This window comes from Myotis brandtii, unplaced genomic scaffold, assembly GCF_000412655.1.
Source record: "Myotis brandtii unplaced genomic scaffold, ASM41265v1 scaffold49, whole genome shotgun sequence".
NCBI classification, from domain to species: Eukaryota; Metazoa; Chordata; class Mammalia; order Chiroptera; family Vespertilionidae; genus Myotis; species Myotis brandtii.
In genome coordinates this window covers 8444203-8460456 of record NW_005368707.1, presented here as the reverse complement: position 1 = coordinate 8460456, position 16254 = coordinate 8444203, and the positions used below count along the sequence as shown (strand labels likewise).

Here is a 16254-nt window from a genome sequence, read left to right as displayed (position 1 = left end):
TCTGTTTGATGCTTTGCCTCTGTATCTATCTTTTTGTTCATCAGGTTATAATGTTCTTTTAATACGAGACTTTTAATACGTCCATGAGAGCGGGTGTTCATCGCTATTGTATTGGTACACTTGGGGCAGCCAACACAGTCTATTTATTTAGTCTCCCCTCCAGTTCCTCATTGGCTGAGTACTATGGGGTCACCTGTTTCCTCATACATCGCCTAGGTCTTGCTATCTTCCATTGGACCATTTAAAAAAATTGGATTGAAGCCCTCTCTAGCCGCCTCTATCTCCCCCTGTCTAGCCGAGGCGGGCACCTGCAGGGGAGAGGTGTGTGTGGGATAGAGGTTTTCCACCATGATGTTGGCCCACATACACAGTTCTTTGTTCCTAGATCCTCTTTCCTCCTCCCTGCATTCTGTTTGCCCTGGGGAAATTCAGCAAATTCCATCAAAAGCTGACCATGCTGGAGATGGATCACAGAGGTCCATTTCCTACATAGTGACCTCCTTGAAATAAAGTTCTGAAAGTGCTGTATTCTCCATGAAAAGGAACTAAATAATCTTAAATTCTCTTTTTATCCCTTTTAATTTCAAAAATTTAAACACTCGGCAAAAAATTATATTCAAATATTGTAAATTGCAGAAATTTCTTTTAAAATGCAATTAAAGTTGATTTTTTTTTTCACTTAAAAATAAGTGAGTTTGGCTGGTTTAAGATTACTAATATTGAAAGTGGTTGTTGAGATTGGTGGTTATAGTGAGATATTCCCAAATTCTTCTTAGTAAGGGAAATAAGCTTCCCTTCTAAGAATTAAACATAAAATTAGCCATTATTGGATCACAGTAGAAACTTGCAAAGTCTATTTAAAGAGATATACATGATGACTACCAAAGCGTCTAAAGCTGACTGTAACCCAGTGGAATGAGTTATCATCATTTATTGCATTTAATAAGCATTTACTGAGCACATAGTATAGGAAAGAACTGATCTAGGCCTAGGAATAGAGTAATGAACAAACTATACTTGGTTCTTCTTGGAGTTTACTATCTAGTGGAGAGATGAGCATCAAGTAGTAATATGATTCGTTATTTAGTTATATGCAACAAAGGAAAAGGTTGGGTTTTTGGAACATTTATAACAAGGAAACCAAGTGTTTAGGAGTAAAGAAGGGCTTTTAAAGAAATTAACATTTAAATTGAAGTGTGAAATACTAGTAATTAATCAGGCATAGGAGTTGGGGGTAGGACACAGTGTTAGGATAGCGAAAGAGTTGGAGGGCCCAGGGAATGGAATGTTAGGGATTGTGGGGAGTGACCTGAGGTGAGACTAGAGAATTGAATAATAACTGGAGGTGAAGGCCTTGCCAGTAAGTTAAAAATGTGAGTATCACTAACTAGAGCAGTGACATTCGATTCATGTTTTATGAAGATGTCACTGGATGCATATCAACATGGAAAAGGACTAAAAAAAAAAACCCATTAGTCTGAGGAAGGATTGAATCAGGAAAGGAAGGACTGAAGGAGAGTTCAAATTCTCCTCAGGGGACAGTGATCATTTGTTCAGTAAATACAGTTTTCCTTACTGTGTGCTTAGCACTAGAGTTATGGAAGTGAGCAAAACAGATGTTGTCAGGAGCTGATGACAGATATAATCCTACTGTGAGGCTGTTTGCAGCTTAATATTCTAATAACTTAATCTCAGTTTGCCTGATTCCTTGTTATGAAATGAATTTGTGATGGTTGTGGTGAATTTCACATAATTTGCCAAGAGGGAGAAGATTTGCTGGTTAAAGAACAGTGTCTTATTAGTTATATCTGACTAATTTTATGCCTTAATAGTTTTATGCAAGAGTCACTGGGCTCATCTTGGTTAATGTGAGTCAGCTTCTGAGATTCTGGCCAGTTGGGTTTTTGAGCTCATGGGAATACTTATAAAGGACAGGCCCTGGACCATGTTGAATTCATCAACTCACTGCCTTCCCGCAAGGAGGTATTTAGTTGCCAGTTGGTCTTCTCTAGGAAATATTCTGACACCATTCTATACACAACGTCCCTCTCCTGACCTTTTTTCTTGTTTTCCAGTTGTCACTAAGGTTAGTATAAATAGATGCTTCGTAGATTTGCATGCATTTTCCATGGAATATGTGTAGTGATCCTAGAATTCCAGGTGCTTGTACAATTTATCAAAATGGGTTTTACACCAGTAGTTTATGCATTTATTTATTCAACACATATTTATTTTATTATGTATATTATGCATAACCAGAGACCCAATGCCAAGCAAATAAATACAATCTCTGCCTGTGTATGCAGAGCTCAATTTTGTGGTGATTGTCCAAAGCATATGTGTTTCACATGGTGGCTGTGATTTTATGTTGTCCAAGATTGGTATGAAATGACTCTATTAGATTTATTTTAATTAATTAAAAATTCGGTGTAAATACTCAGAGGTAATTATAGCCTACTTCTTGTTTAAAATATCTTACATTTAGCACTGTATAAATATATATGCTTTCTAAAGGTCTTATTTGATTAAGTTAGAATCAAATATTTGTCATGTTATGGATAATTTCCTACTTCATGTAAATGGAAAATTATTTTAGGCCCAAGAAAAATTCCAGAAAGCTTGGAACCACTTTACCATTGCCATAGAAGTTGATCCAAAGAGCTACCTAGCCTATGAAGGAAGAGCTGTGGTCTGTCTTCAGATGGGTAATAACTTTGCTGCAATACAGGATATTAACTTTGCCATTAAGGTAAAAATCCACTTACATTGTGTTATAATTAGCATAAATTAACACCATCAATGAATAGGGTTAAGTAAAAATATTCTGTTACGTTTTAAAGTGATTTGTAGAGAAAATAATATATATATTTTGTTCCAAGAGATTCCTAAAGAATTATTATGGCTTGCAAGTTCTATAACCTGAATACAGTTAAAATTCAAGAAAAAAATAATTCCTGGTAAATGTTGATTCTCTCAGTAAATGCAATTTATAGTTTTATGGCATCAATATTATTTTGTAATAAAAAATGAATGCAAAAAAAATAATGTTCTGGGTTTGAAGGAATTACAGGAAGAATAATGTAATTCCCCAGATTCTTCTGTAGTGAAAAGGCAAATAAATACCTCAGGTTTTGTATACAATGAAAGAAAATCTTCCTCTTTATTTTCTAGATTTTTGGATTCTGTTTCTGTTGCTTCGGGTAGATGTTGTAATCTTTGAGGTGAGAAAAAGGGAAGACCTGAAAGATAATTGCTGCTGCTTAGAACAAATAAACATGTTAACTATTTAATTTCTTTTCCAGCTTTAACAGAGCTAAGCAGATAAGCTTTCCCCCATGTTCTTTGGAAAGGAACTGAGTAAAGCACTAAGATTATTTATTTTATTATAACCAAAATCAACAAAGTGTTGACATTGAACCAACTTCATACTGAGACCTCTCGCAAAATATTTGCTCTAATAGGGCTTCACCTGAACTATAAAGTTACTAGCTTCCCACAAGTAGATTTCATAGCGTTCATTTTTGCAGATATGAAATCGGAAATAAATACTATTCCCAGATGCTAAATACTCATACTATTAAATTGCAGATCAATACTACAGCAGAATTCTTAACAAATCGTGGTGTGATTCATGAGTTTATGGGCCAGCAACAAAATGCAATGAGAGACTATCAAGCAGCAATTTCTTTAAACCCTACATACGCACTGGCTTACTTTAATGCAGGAAATATCTACTTTCACCACAGGCAGTTTTCCCAGGTAATGTGAGTTTTCCTTAACATTTTCTTTTTACATTAAATGCTTTCTTTGTTATATATAGTTTTAAAATTCAGTCCTTATATCCTAGGCTAATCATTCATTAGTTCTTTTTTAAACAAATGTCCTTCGTAAGAATGTTTATAATTAATTAGATGTTTAACCTCTCTGGATTTATTCTCCTCATTATCACCATCCATTCAACATTTGTCCAGCAAACATTATTTTGGACTTACCAAAGTGTCTTGCTATCCATTCTTTATCTTTTTGAGCCAGAAGCTAATCATTTATTGTCACCCTTTCATTTCTATTGTAATAAATTATTATGGTTATGCCTTTTCTCCAAGTACTGCTTTTAGCAGTATCCTACATATTTTGGTCTTTGAAGTTTTAATTTTTGTTTTCCCAAAATTTTGCACTTGTAATTTTATTTCCCCTTTGGCTCAATAATAAATTAATAAGGCATTTGAAATGTCCAGATAGACAGACTTTTATATTTTCTAGTTTGGGTTCTTATTGAGTTTTTTAATGTGGTCTAATATATGGCAAATATTGAAAAACATTAAAGGGTTCTTTTCAAAGAAGTATAAGATATACCTTCTTAAGTATATTTTTAATTAGTCAATGTCCATTCTTCTCTTTTTTTCATTTGGTTGACCTTGGACTGAGAAAGGTTTATTGGTTTGGTTCTATATAGTTTTTGATATTTCTTGTAATTTCTGCTTTATGAAAATTGCTGCTGCATTATTTCTTGTATAGATATTAATACATGTTATATATGCACTATATATTGTAACCTTCAGCATTATAAATGTCCTTTGTTTTTTAAAGCTCTTTAGAATAAATCAGATCTGACCTCTGATTCCATTTGGTTTGCTTTTGCCTGGTATTTCTTTGTCCTTCCTTTTATTTTCAACATTTAGAATTTTTTGTTTTAGATGTGTCTCTTTTGTGTAGCATAGAGTTGGATTTTGCTTGGGGGCGGGCTGAACAGGGTTCATGGGGGGAAAGGGGTACTTATGTAATACTTTCAACAATAAGGAATTATTTTTAAAAAAGAAAAAAATGCCAATTTGAAAGTAATTATCTTTTAATAGGTGGGTTAAGCCCATTTTCATTTTGGCATAATTAGTATGTTTGTTTTTGTTCTGTTATTTCTGCTTTCATGTATTTTAGAAGAATTTTGTTTTGTGGTCTGTTTAATTTTTTCAGTTTTTCTGATATTGAGAAAATTTACAGTTTTGCCCTAGTGATCTTTGTCCTTCCTTTTATTTTCAACATTTAGAATTTTTTGTTTTAGATGTGTCTCTTTTGTGTAGCATAGAGTTGGATTTTGCTTGGGGGCGGGCTGAACAGGGTTAATGGGGGGGAAAAGGGTACTTATGTAATACTTTCAACAATAAGAAATTATTTTAAAAAAAGAAGAAAAAGCCAATTTTAAAGTAATTATATTTTAATAGGTGGGTTAAGCCCATTTTCATGTTGGCATAATCAGTATGTTTGTTTTTGTTCTTTTATTTCTGCTTTCATGTATTTTAGAAGAATTTTGTTCTGTGGTCTGTTTAATTTTTTTCAGTTTTTCTGATATTGAGAAAATTTGCAGTTTTGCCCTAGTGGCTGCCTTTATAATAGTAGTTTTTAGAAATAGTACCCTTATTTCTTTGTATTTTTAGTTTCTCTACTATGAACAACAATAAATTACGCTCCCTCTCATCTATTATTCAATTTTACTTAAAGTATTCTCTTTAAAATTTTTTTCTATTTGTATTCTTAAATATGCTTGAGTTTATTGTATCAGCTTACTATCCACTGTCACTGTTATCCCATTTTCTTGTGAGTTTCATAATTCCTATACTGCCAAAAGATTTAATATTTGCATATTATTTTGTTACTCTTATTTCAAATTTTCATCTTAGTTCTCCAGTTAAGTATGTTCAATTCACATTACCAGATTTTTTTGCCAGTTTCCATCCCAACCGATTATTTCTTGGTTGTCTGAAATTGGTCCCTTAATAGAGTCCTGAGAAAGGGCTCATGCGAACAATATTCCTTGGATTTTTTCATGTTCATCACTGTTTGCCTCTAGCCTTTATATCTTAAGGAGACATGTCTCGGTTTAAAACCCTTGGCCTCTTTTTTTCCCCTTGAGTATCTTGTGATGTTTCACTGTTTTCTGTTATTGTAGGTTGATGTCAAGAAGCTGAATACAATTCAATTTTTGTTATTTGTGACTTTTTTTTTGGTTAGGATAACCAAATGTTTTTAATGAAAAGTTTCAACAATGCATGCCTTAGAGTTGACCATTGGTGTCAAAGTTAATAAGCACACAGTATGTGGTTTCAATATGTAGATTTCAGAAAAGTTTTGTTGAATTCAGTGAAAATTTTTTTTTTCTGTTTCGTGGTTTTGATTTTCTTCATTGGGCAACTCTATCTATCTCCTGTCCTTTAGCTTCTATATATCAACTGTTTTTCTCATTTCTTAAACCTCTTAATTTCTTTTTCATTTTTGTTGCCTTCTTCACTGTGTTTTTTGAGATATTTATTGTCCCCTTGTAGACCTTAGAATTCAAGTTCTCTTTAGATTTTTGTTTGTTTGTTTTTGTAGTTCCATCATATTTCCATGTCAGACCTTATTGGCCATAACTTTTCTGAGATCCTTTGTTTCTGAATTCTTTCTTAAATGGAATTGCTTTTATAATGCATTTTTTCTAGTTCATTTTGAAATGCTACGTTATAATCTTTAATCTAGACTGTAGCAGTACTTTTTTTCTGGTGAGTTTTTACTTTCAAAAAATTAAATTACTTTCATCCTTGTTTTTGCCATGAAGGCAGGTGAATTACTTTTCTGTTACTCATATTTGAATGTAATAAATTATTTTCCTTTTCTAGTAGCAGAGGTTCTTGTGGGAAATAGGAGGATGGGCCATAGTAACTTTCCAAGTTGAGCTCCCTCTGATGCTATAGTAAAGGACTTTACAATATGTCCTTTCTAGCCTATCTCGGTTTGGAAGGCTATCACAAGGTCTGTGTTTCTCTGAGCTTTTCACAGCCCTTGCCTTCTAAAATAATGCACTCATTTTAAAAAGTTGTTTTTATTGCCTGCATTTTTTGAGACCTGTCACCTTTATATTCTCCTTCACCACTCAAAACTGTCACCACACTTCTTTTTAAAAAAATATATATTTTTATTGCTTTCAGAGAGGAAGGGAGAGGGAGTGAGAGAGATAGAAACATCAATGATGAGAGTCATTGATTGGCTGCCTTCTGCACGCCCCCTACTGGTGATTGAGCCTGCAACCCAGGCATGTGCCCTTGACCAGAATTGAACCTGGGACCCTTCAGTCCACAGGCCGATGCTCTTTCCACTAAGCCAAACCGGCTAGCGCTCACCACACTTCTTAATAAAACAAACTTTGAGGCTTTCATGTGTGAAGAGGCTATGGTTCTTATCTATATTTCGCTGAAAAAATTCAGCAAATATTTCCTGTTTCCACTTAGCTTCTTTCAATCTCCACATATTTATGATGTACCTGCCATGTGATAGGCATTTATAAATGCCCTGAGGATACAGAACTAAACAAGGTATAAAAGGATTCTTTTATGATGTAGCTTACATTTTATTGGAGGAAGAAATATAAAATAAATAAGAAAATATTTGAAGTGATATATGCCTAATACAGTTTCACATAAGCATTATTACACCAGTATTAGCATATCCGTGAGACTATATAAGATTACCTGGTAACTAGTATAGATGGAGAGAAAGGGTTTAAGGAGCAAGTCCTGGGTAGCACGAATGTTTAGAAATGAAGCAGAAAGGAGAGGCCAGAAAGTAGACTGAGGCGGGAGCATGCAGCCAGGATGAGCAGGAGAGCATATCATTCTCAAGGATAAGTGTTTTGAGAAGGGAAAAGTATCCTGTGTCAATGCTGCTGAGGTGTCAAGGACAAGGAGGATGGAAGAGACCATTGAGGACTTGGGCAAGAACACTGGGAACAGCAGTGCAGCAGAGGCTGGAGTGGGAAGGGTTGGGGAGAAAATGTGAGGTGAAGACTTAGGGACCCTTCCGCTGGTTCAAGACATTCTTCTGTGAAGAGTAGTGAAATGGGAGTAGTAGCTAGAGTGGGTTAAGAAGTGTTGTTGTTGCTGTTGTTTTTCAGATGAGGGCTAATTGATTCATGCTTCTATAATAATGAGAAGGGTCTAGGCCCGTGGTCGGCAAACTGCGGCTCGCGAGCCACATGCGGCTCTTTGGCCCCTTCAGTGTGGCTCTTCCTAAGCCTTAGGAGTACCCTAATTAAGTTAATAACAATGTACCTACCTATATAGTTTAAGTCTAAAAAATTTGGCTCTCAAAAGAAATTTCAGTCTCCGTACTGTTGTTATTTGGCTCTGTTGACTAATGAGTTTGCCGACCACTGATGTAGACTCTAGGATAAAGGTAGAAGTTATTGATGCAGGAGAGAGTAATTTCCTTTCAATGTGCATGGATTCATGCACCAGGCCTCTATTTTTAAATAATATATTTTGGAAATTGTAATCGAAAGGTAGATTGTTCAAAGTTAGGTACATATTGTGTTTTACTAAATTCTATTATTTTTAGCTGTGGCAGGCATTTATTCCTTCCTGACTGAAGTCCTGCTTTGGTGATGTACAATTGTGTCACCTTTATTAATCATCTATCAGTGAATTAGGGTGAAGCCTAAATATGGGGTTCGGGTTTGGAAGTTGCAGGGGTAGCCTTTGCTTGGAGCAGGATGCATGATGCATTATGTCATAAGGGAAGGCAGAGAGGGCACAGCTGAATATAGTTTGGTAAATATTGATAGTAGGCATTCCTACTGGTTATATTTCCTCCATTAAATACAAGCATCAGTTGGCAGTTGGGGGTGGACAGTTAAAAAGAGAAACGGGGTGGCTAGGAGTTTGGTAGAGAAAATGTGAAATGCTTGTGTTAGAGAGTGGTAGGGTGAACACACTAGGGAAATGTAGCAGAAAAAATTAAGTTCTCTTTTTGCCTTTCAGTGCACAATTCTTTTTTTTTCTCTAAAATTTCTTCAATTACAGATGACAATATTTTTATTAGCTTTAGGTATATAGCATAATGGTTAGACATTTATATAATTTAAGAAGCAATCCCCTCAGCTGACACCATCCATAGTTATCAGACAACATTAAGCTGTCATTTGAGGTTTATGGTCATGAATTTAAAATGAGATCTTGACTCTGCTGATGTGTATACAATTCTTTCTATACAGATTCAGTGCTACTTTGTGTCACTCCACACTTGTTTCTGTATGTTGGTCTCTTATCTCCTCACTCCAATTAGATTGTAAACTTGTAGGGCCAGGAATCAAAACCCTTCCTTTTCTCCCTAGATTTCCTTACTCAGAAAGCTTGTCTGTACCCGTGGTTTAGACTGCATGTCAGCCTCCACCTTTCTTCTGAGCTCCTAACCCATATTTATCACCAGTTGCTAAATCTGGATATTTTACAAGTGCATTAGGGCCAAAACAGAATTTCTATATCCTCTACCCTCCGTCCAGTGGTTCTTCATATAAATCTTCTCTCAATTTAAAGTCACCCTAGTAAAAACACCAGTGTCAACCATGACTTTCTCTTCCTCTTCTCCTTAATCTAATCCGGTCAGTTTTGCTTCTCCCCCCCCCCCCCCCCCCCAGATTTATCCCTTTCATTCTGTGTCTTCTGACATTGCCTCGGTTTAGCTCTTATTCTTCCCAAGTTAGAGCATGACCCTGAACAGCCTGCTGATCCCTGTGATGAGCCTGGTTGACCTCAGTGGTGAAGCTAGGTGCTTGGACAGAGAATTATTGAAAGTCTAATTCTTTAAGGCACGAATGAGACTTGTAGCTGAGACCTCAGTAGACAGCTGGGAGGCTAATATTTCCCTAGGCTGACAAGCCAGAGTCAATTGATTTGAACTTCATCAAACTCAGACCACTGTCTGGCTAGGTCCTAACAATGTTTCTTTGCACCATGGAGTTAGTTAATGAGATGAAGGCCACTAAAATGCCCAGAGCAATTTTCTGTTACCTTAAATGTTTAAGATCCACATGAGAAGGAGACCTTTACATTTTAAACATATTTGTCATTAATAACTCTGGGCATCATGTATGACACTTTTCAGTTAGATCTGAAGTGTAGTTTGATAAATATTTTTTAATATGGCTCTTTCTTAAAAACTGGGGGATACATTTGCTGGGCAAACATTTTATCAAAAATGTATGTTGCCCTCTGTCTTGATGTATTGGATGATTGGGCTTTATTAAAGACAAGCAGACTTTAATATAATCATTCAGCTATATTACTATGCTCCAGGCCTCTTACCTTTGTTTCTGACTATACTGGAAAGATTTATGGTCAGGAGAAAGGGTCCTTCAACAGAGCAAATAATCTCTAGAGGGTTAAAACATGTATGCATTTTGACAACTTTAATCGTTAATTAGTGACTTAATGCTTTTAAACCACTTTTGGATGAGCTATGTATATGCATCATGAACTTCAGGTGACTTTAAAAAATAATTGGATCTGCTTTCTAATTAATTACAGTTATAAGGGCATTAGAACAATTGTTAAAAAATCAAGGCCATCCATTGTCGTTGGTGTTTTTGACCTCTGATTCATAATTAATATTTCTATACTTCAAAAGTCCTATTTAAATGTATAGGCTTTCATATCTATATATATAAAAGCCTACTATGCTGAGTGTCTGCCTGATTTGTCAACCATTCAATTGACTACTCCACCAGTCGTTAAGACATGCACTGGCCAACTAGGGGCAGACACTCCGACTGGTAGGTTAGCTTGCTGCTGGGGTCCGGCCAGTTGGGACTGGGTGAGATGGGCCGGACATGATCTGGAGCCCTCCCACAGTCTCTCCCCAGCAGGCCAACCTCCTGTGGTTCCTTCCTGGCTGGCCAGCCTTGATTGGCCCTGATGGGGACTGGGCAAGATGGGCTGGGCACGCCCTGGAGCCAACCTCCTGCGGTCCCTCCTGGGCCTCTAAAATATTTCTTCTAATTAATTTCCTTTCAATGTGCATGGATTCATGCACCAGGCCTCTATTTTTAAATAATATATTTTGGAAATTGTAATCGAAAGGTAGATTGTTCAAAGTTAGGTACATATTGTGTTTTACTAAATTCTATTATTTTTAGCTGTGGCAGGCATTTATTCCTTCCTGACTGAAGTCCTGCTTTGGTGATGTACAATTGTGTCACCTTTATTAATCATCTATCAGTGAATTAGGGTGAAGCCTAAATTGCTTTTGTTGTTGTTGTTGTTAATCCTCACCTGAGGATATTTTTGCCATTTATTTTCAGAGATAGTAGAAGAGACAGAAGGGGGTGGGCAGGAAAAACATTGATTCGAGAGAGACACATAGATTGGTTGCCTCCTGCACATGCCTTGACTGGGAATGGAACCTGAGACCGTTTGGTGTGTGGGCTGACACTGTAACACAGGCTAGGGTCTAAATTGTTTTTTGAAGGAAGTCTCAACCCTGCTCAGAGTTGTTCCCTTGCATAATTTCTGATGATTGTGAGTCCAGTTTTCTGTTCAGGAGTAAATTCTCTTTAAGCTCTTCACAGGTTGCCAGGCCTGTTGCCATCTTAACATCCTCAATTGCACTTAACTGCAGCATAGAAGAGTTGCCATTCTGGGATGAGAGGGGTTACAAAATCTTGATCTAATTGCCTCTCAAAAGTCATAGGCAGCCAAATTTCATGGAGTATTGCCTGAAGACTATGATGTATCTTCATTTATAGACACTGGGAAAAGTGATATCTATCTATCTATATAAAAGGCTAATATGCAAAGTGTCCCTTTGGGAGTTTGATTGCTCGCTATGGCGTGAGCTGACCACCAGGGGGCAAGGTGGAAGGAAGGAAAGCTGCAGCAAGGGAAGGGAGACCCTGGTCAGCAGCTGGCAAAGAGAGGCGCCGGCCAGCAGCCAGAAGGCCCCAATCTGCCCTGATCGCTAGCCAGGCCTAGGGACCCTACCCATGCACAAATTGTGTGCACCAGGCCCCTTTTTAGTTTTTATGTATAAATATAAGCTCTTCTACTTATGAGCCACTTTATAACTAAGGTAAAAGGGCTAGAAGCATAAGCTTATGATGTGATTTATCTGATTGCCTTCATTCCAGTTAGAAGTTCTATAGGCTTAGAGCCCTCGTCTTAAACTGCTTAGGTGGCACTGCTGATTACTACACCTCCAGTTAAGACTATTGCTGAGTTCTCTGCACTCACTGTCCATAAATTCTGGGTAAGAAGTGTACCTGATTGATTGTTTCAGACTCTGGTTGAGTGCCATCCAGCAGGAATAACTACTCATACTACTTTGAACATGCCAGAATGTGTCTCTGAAGAGGCTCGCTCACTCATTCAACAGGTAATTTAATTGACCTATTGGCCAAGTGTGTCAAACATGCAAATTAGCAGAGCCTGCAGCTCCAAAACCTTAAAGAAATTAATTTTGAACAAGAAAGACCCATTACTGATTGCAAATTCAGAACTAATACTGTGTGTCTTCAGGTTTATGCTATTATCTAAGTATTGGTGAGCTTATTGGTATTAAATTTTTTTCTCTTAAAAATCTAGGCTAATATTTAGTCAATTTATCTATCTGTCTATCTATCTATCTATCTATCTATTATATATAAGCCTAATATGCAAAGTGTCCCCTCAGGAGTTCGACCGACTGGGAGTTTGATTGCTCACTGTGATGTGCGCTGACCACCAGGGGGCGGTGTGGAATGAAAGAAGGCCCTGGCCAGCGGCCAGCAGCCAGCAGCTGGAGATGGAAGGCCCCGATCGGCCCTGATACCAGGCCAGGCTTAGGAATAGTACTCATGCATGAATTTCGTGCACCGGGCCTCTAGTATCAATAATAATTTAGTCCTTACTAGATTCTACATATCATTCTCCATACTTTACTATTAGCTCACTTAACCCTCATAGCAGCACTGGACATAGATTTCTATTTGTTACCTTCATTTTACAGATGAGAAAAGTTGAGGAAAAGAGAGCTTTAGTTACCCCAAAGCAGAGATAAGTAGTAGAGCCAGGATTTGAACCTAGAAATCTGGCTCCATGGTCTGAGCCATGCTATCAGGATTTCCTTTCACCAATGATAGAGTGAACTGAGGGGAAAAATCCCCGAGAAACAGAGAAAAATAGTTCTGTGAAGGACACTGATAGAAAATGATCAGAGAGGTAGGAGAAAAAACAGGGAGGCACCCTGATTCAAGGACAGAGAAAGTTTTAAGAAGGAAGGAGAGGTCAAGAGTGTTCATGCCACAGAAATGTCATGGAAGAAAATAACTAGAAAATGTCCACTGGGTTGAGGACATCTTCCACCTTAACAAGAGCAAAACTCATGGAAGAGGGAGAGGTAGGTGGAAGCCAGATTGTGGTGTTGGGGAAAAATCAAGTGGTAAGGAACTGGAGAGAGCAAGCTCTATTGTGGAAAATGACTTTTCCTTTAGGAAAGTTTAAAGTAGGAGCCAAATTTTCATCCATCATGGAGTTAGAGAAGAGATTCTTACCTTCAGTGGTAGGGTGTCTAATCAGCATCTCAAGCCATTGGCAAAGGACCTGTTTTTTCTTTTTTTAATTTCTAATTTGTTGTTGATCAAGACTCCAATACTGGTATATGGACCACACTTTGAAGGGTCCTTCCAGCTTGATGATGAGTTATGAATAACATAGAGTCTTTGATCTTGACAAGCTGGTGTTTATCTTCTCTCATCCTTCCTTATAGCTTTTCATAGTATAACCGAGTTTTTAATCCCTTTTTAATATGGTTTAGAACCTTATTTTCAAAATTTATCTCTTTAGCTCTTAGATACTCTGCTTTTTATATGAAAAGTGTTAATTTTCTAATATATTTTATCTTCTTATTGGGACCTTATTTTCTAATTTATATTTTACCTTTTTCTTGTGCTGTGTAGGGATTTGGGATTTATGGGGTGGGGGTAAGGTAGTGAAACATTTCACTTTAATAGAGAAGAATATTTATTTTTTAAAACTATTAAATTTTAGTTCTGTGAAGGACACTGATAGAAAATGATCAGAGAGGTAGGAGAAAAAACAGGGAGGCACCCTGATTCAAGGACAGAGAAAGTTTTAAGAAGGAAGGAGAGGTCAAGAGTGTTCATGCCACAGAAATGTCATGGAAGAAAATAACTAGAAAATGTCCACTGGGTTGAGGACATCTTCCACCTTAACAAGAGCAAAACTCATGGAAGAGGGAGAGGTAGGTGGAAGCCAGATTGTGGTGTTGGGGAAAAATCAAGTGGTAAGGAACTGGAGAGAGCAAGCTCTATTGTGGAAAATGACTTTTCCTTTAGGAAAGTTTAAAGTAGGAGCCAAATTTTCATCCATCATGGAGTTAGAGAAGAGATTCTTACCTTCAGTGGTAGGGTGTCTAATCAGCATCTCAAGCCATTGGCAAAGGACCTGTTTTTTTCTTTTTTTAATTTCTAATTTGTTGTTGATCAAGACTCCAATACTGGTATATGGACCACACTTTGAAGGGTCCTTCCAGCTTGATGATGAGTTATGAATAACATAGAGTCTTTGATCTTGACAAGCTGGTGTTTATCTTCTCTCATCCTTCCTTATAGCTTTTCATAGTATAACCGAGTTTTTAATCCCTTTTTAATATGGTTTAGAACCTTATTTTCAAAATTTATCTCTTTAGCTCTTAGATACTCTGCTTTTTATATGAAAAGTGTTAATTTTCTAATATATTTTATCTTCTTATTGGGACCTTATTTTCTAATTTATATTTTACCTTTTTCTTGTGCTGTGTAGGGATTTGGGATTTATGGGGTGGGGGTAAGGTAGTGAAACATTTCACTTTAATAGAGAAGAATATTTATTTTTTAAAACTATTAAATTTATTGGGGTGACAGTGGTTAAGATTACATAGGTTTTAATTGTACAGTTCTATAATACATTATCTGTATACTGCATTGCATGGTCAAGTCTCCTATTCTTCATCACTGATGTTGTCTAGAATTGCCTACTTGGGGTGATAACAAAAAGCAGACCATCTGTTGGCCAGTTTTATTACTGTTTTTTGCATTCTCTACAGACAACGCACCTTCTTATCATCTGTATCTGGGATGAAATGCTTCCAGTATCCCCTGGAAATGCCATTGGCCTTAATTTTATATTAAGAGTAAAAATACTTCAAATTCCTGTATAGCTGCCAATTAAATTGTATTCAGATTATCATTATCTTCACATTTTATAGGCCAGTGACTACTTCTCAAAGGCTTTAAAGTTTGATCCAGAAAATGAATGTGCTACCATGAATCGAGCTATTGCAAATACAATATTAAAGAAGTATGAAGAAGCAAAAGAAGATTTTGCAAATGTAGTTGAAAGCTGTCCCTTTTGGGCTGCGGTGTTTTTTAACAGAGCACAGTTCTATTGTTGTTTAAAGCAATATGAATTAGCTGAGGAAGACCTCAGTAAAGGTATATTTTTTGTAATGTTTTGGGTAAGATTACAGTGGTTGATGTGTTTTTTTAAATAATAAAAGAACAAACCTATCAGGTTTATTGGTCTAGAAAAACTTACATTAGAAATGAGTGTTTTTATATACCATGTCTTTAATGTAATCAATATGAGTTTCTTTATGTAATAACTTGCAGTATTGGTCAGTTTAGATGCAGAAAATTATTAGGGAAACTATACACAAGCATTGGCAGCCTTTCAAAGAAAGACATTGTACTGTTTCCCCAATTTAATTTTCTAAGAAAGATTCAATGTTTTAAATTTAAATAGGTGCATATGAAGAAAATGTTTTCAAACAAGTAATACTAAAGTTGTTATATTATAAGATTTTTATTTTAAAAACTGAGACCTTTCGAGTGTTAGCATAAAACACACCTTGCATTTTTTTCTTTGACAGCTCTGTCTTTGAACCCTAGTGATGCCCTGGTATATAACCTGAGAGCAGAAGTTCGTGGTAAAATGGGTGCGATTGAGGAAGCTATGGCTGACTATAACCAAGCACTTGATCTTCAAGAATATGCCAAGTGATATGACTATAGAGACTGGTTTCTGTAGCAGTTTACACAGCTGTTAAGCCAGAAATTGAAATGTATTTGTTGTTTAAAACAAAGTTGCACTATCTTCACTATTGTATTCATTATGTTTCATCTTCTCTATAACCCTTTTATGCATTTTAACAACACATGTATGCTCTATATTAATTTTAAAACATTTAGATCATTTTATGCATATTTGGAAAAACTCAATAATTGGATTTCTTCATTGGATGCAGAATTTAAATGGGAATGTTTCTTAAAGATTATTAACACTTCAAATATTTTCTTTAAAGTAAAATAATTCCTTTTGAAATATTACTGCATGATTGTAGAAAAAGTGTCAACCTTTTTCTCAATATCTACTCACAATTAAATTCAATGGTATACAGATTAAAAAATAAATATAGAGC

The 16254-nt window shown here is 36.2% G+C and overlaps 1 protein-coding gene across 1 annotated transcript in view; it reads left to right on the top strand.

Moving 5' to 3' along the window:
• The window catches only part of TTC6 (tetratricopeptide repeat domain 6), a gene marked incomplete at its 5' end in the record, with an annotated part of 66471 nt that extends 50449 nt beyond the window's left edge, over nt 1-16022 (top strand). Inside the window, 4 exons of the mRNA XM_005876604.2 lie at nt 2597-2749; nt 3589-3759; nt 15043-15268; nt 15706-16022. Of these exons, the coding sequence (XP_005876666.2) occupies nt 2597-2749; nt 3589-3759; nt 15043-15268; nt 15706-15836 (681 nt within the window). The remainder of the gene's footprint in view (nt 1-2596; nt 2750-3588; nt 3760-15042; nt 15269-15705) is intronic.
• Between the last annotated feature and the right edge of the window lie 232 nt (nt 16023-16254).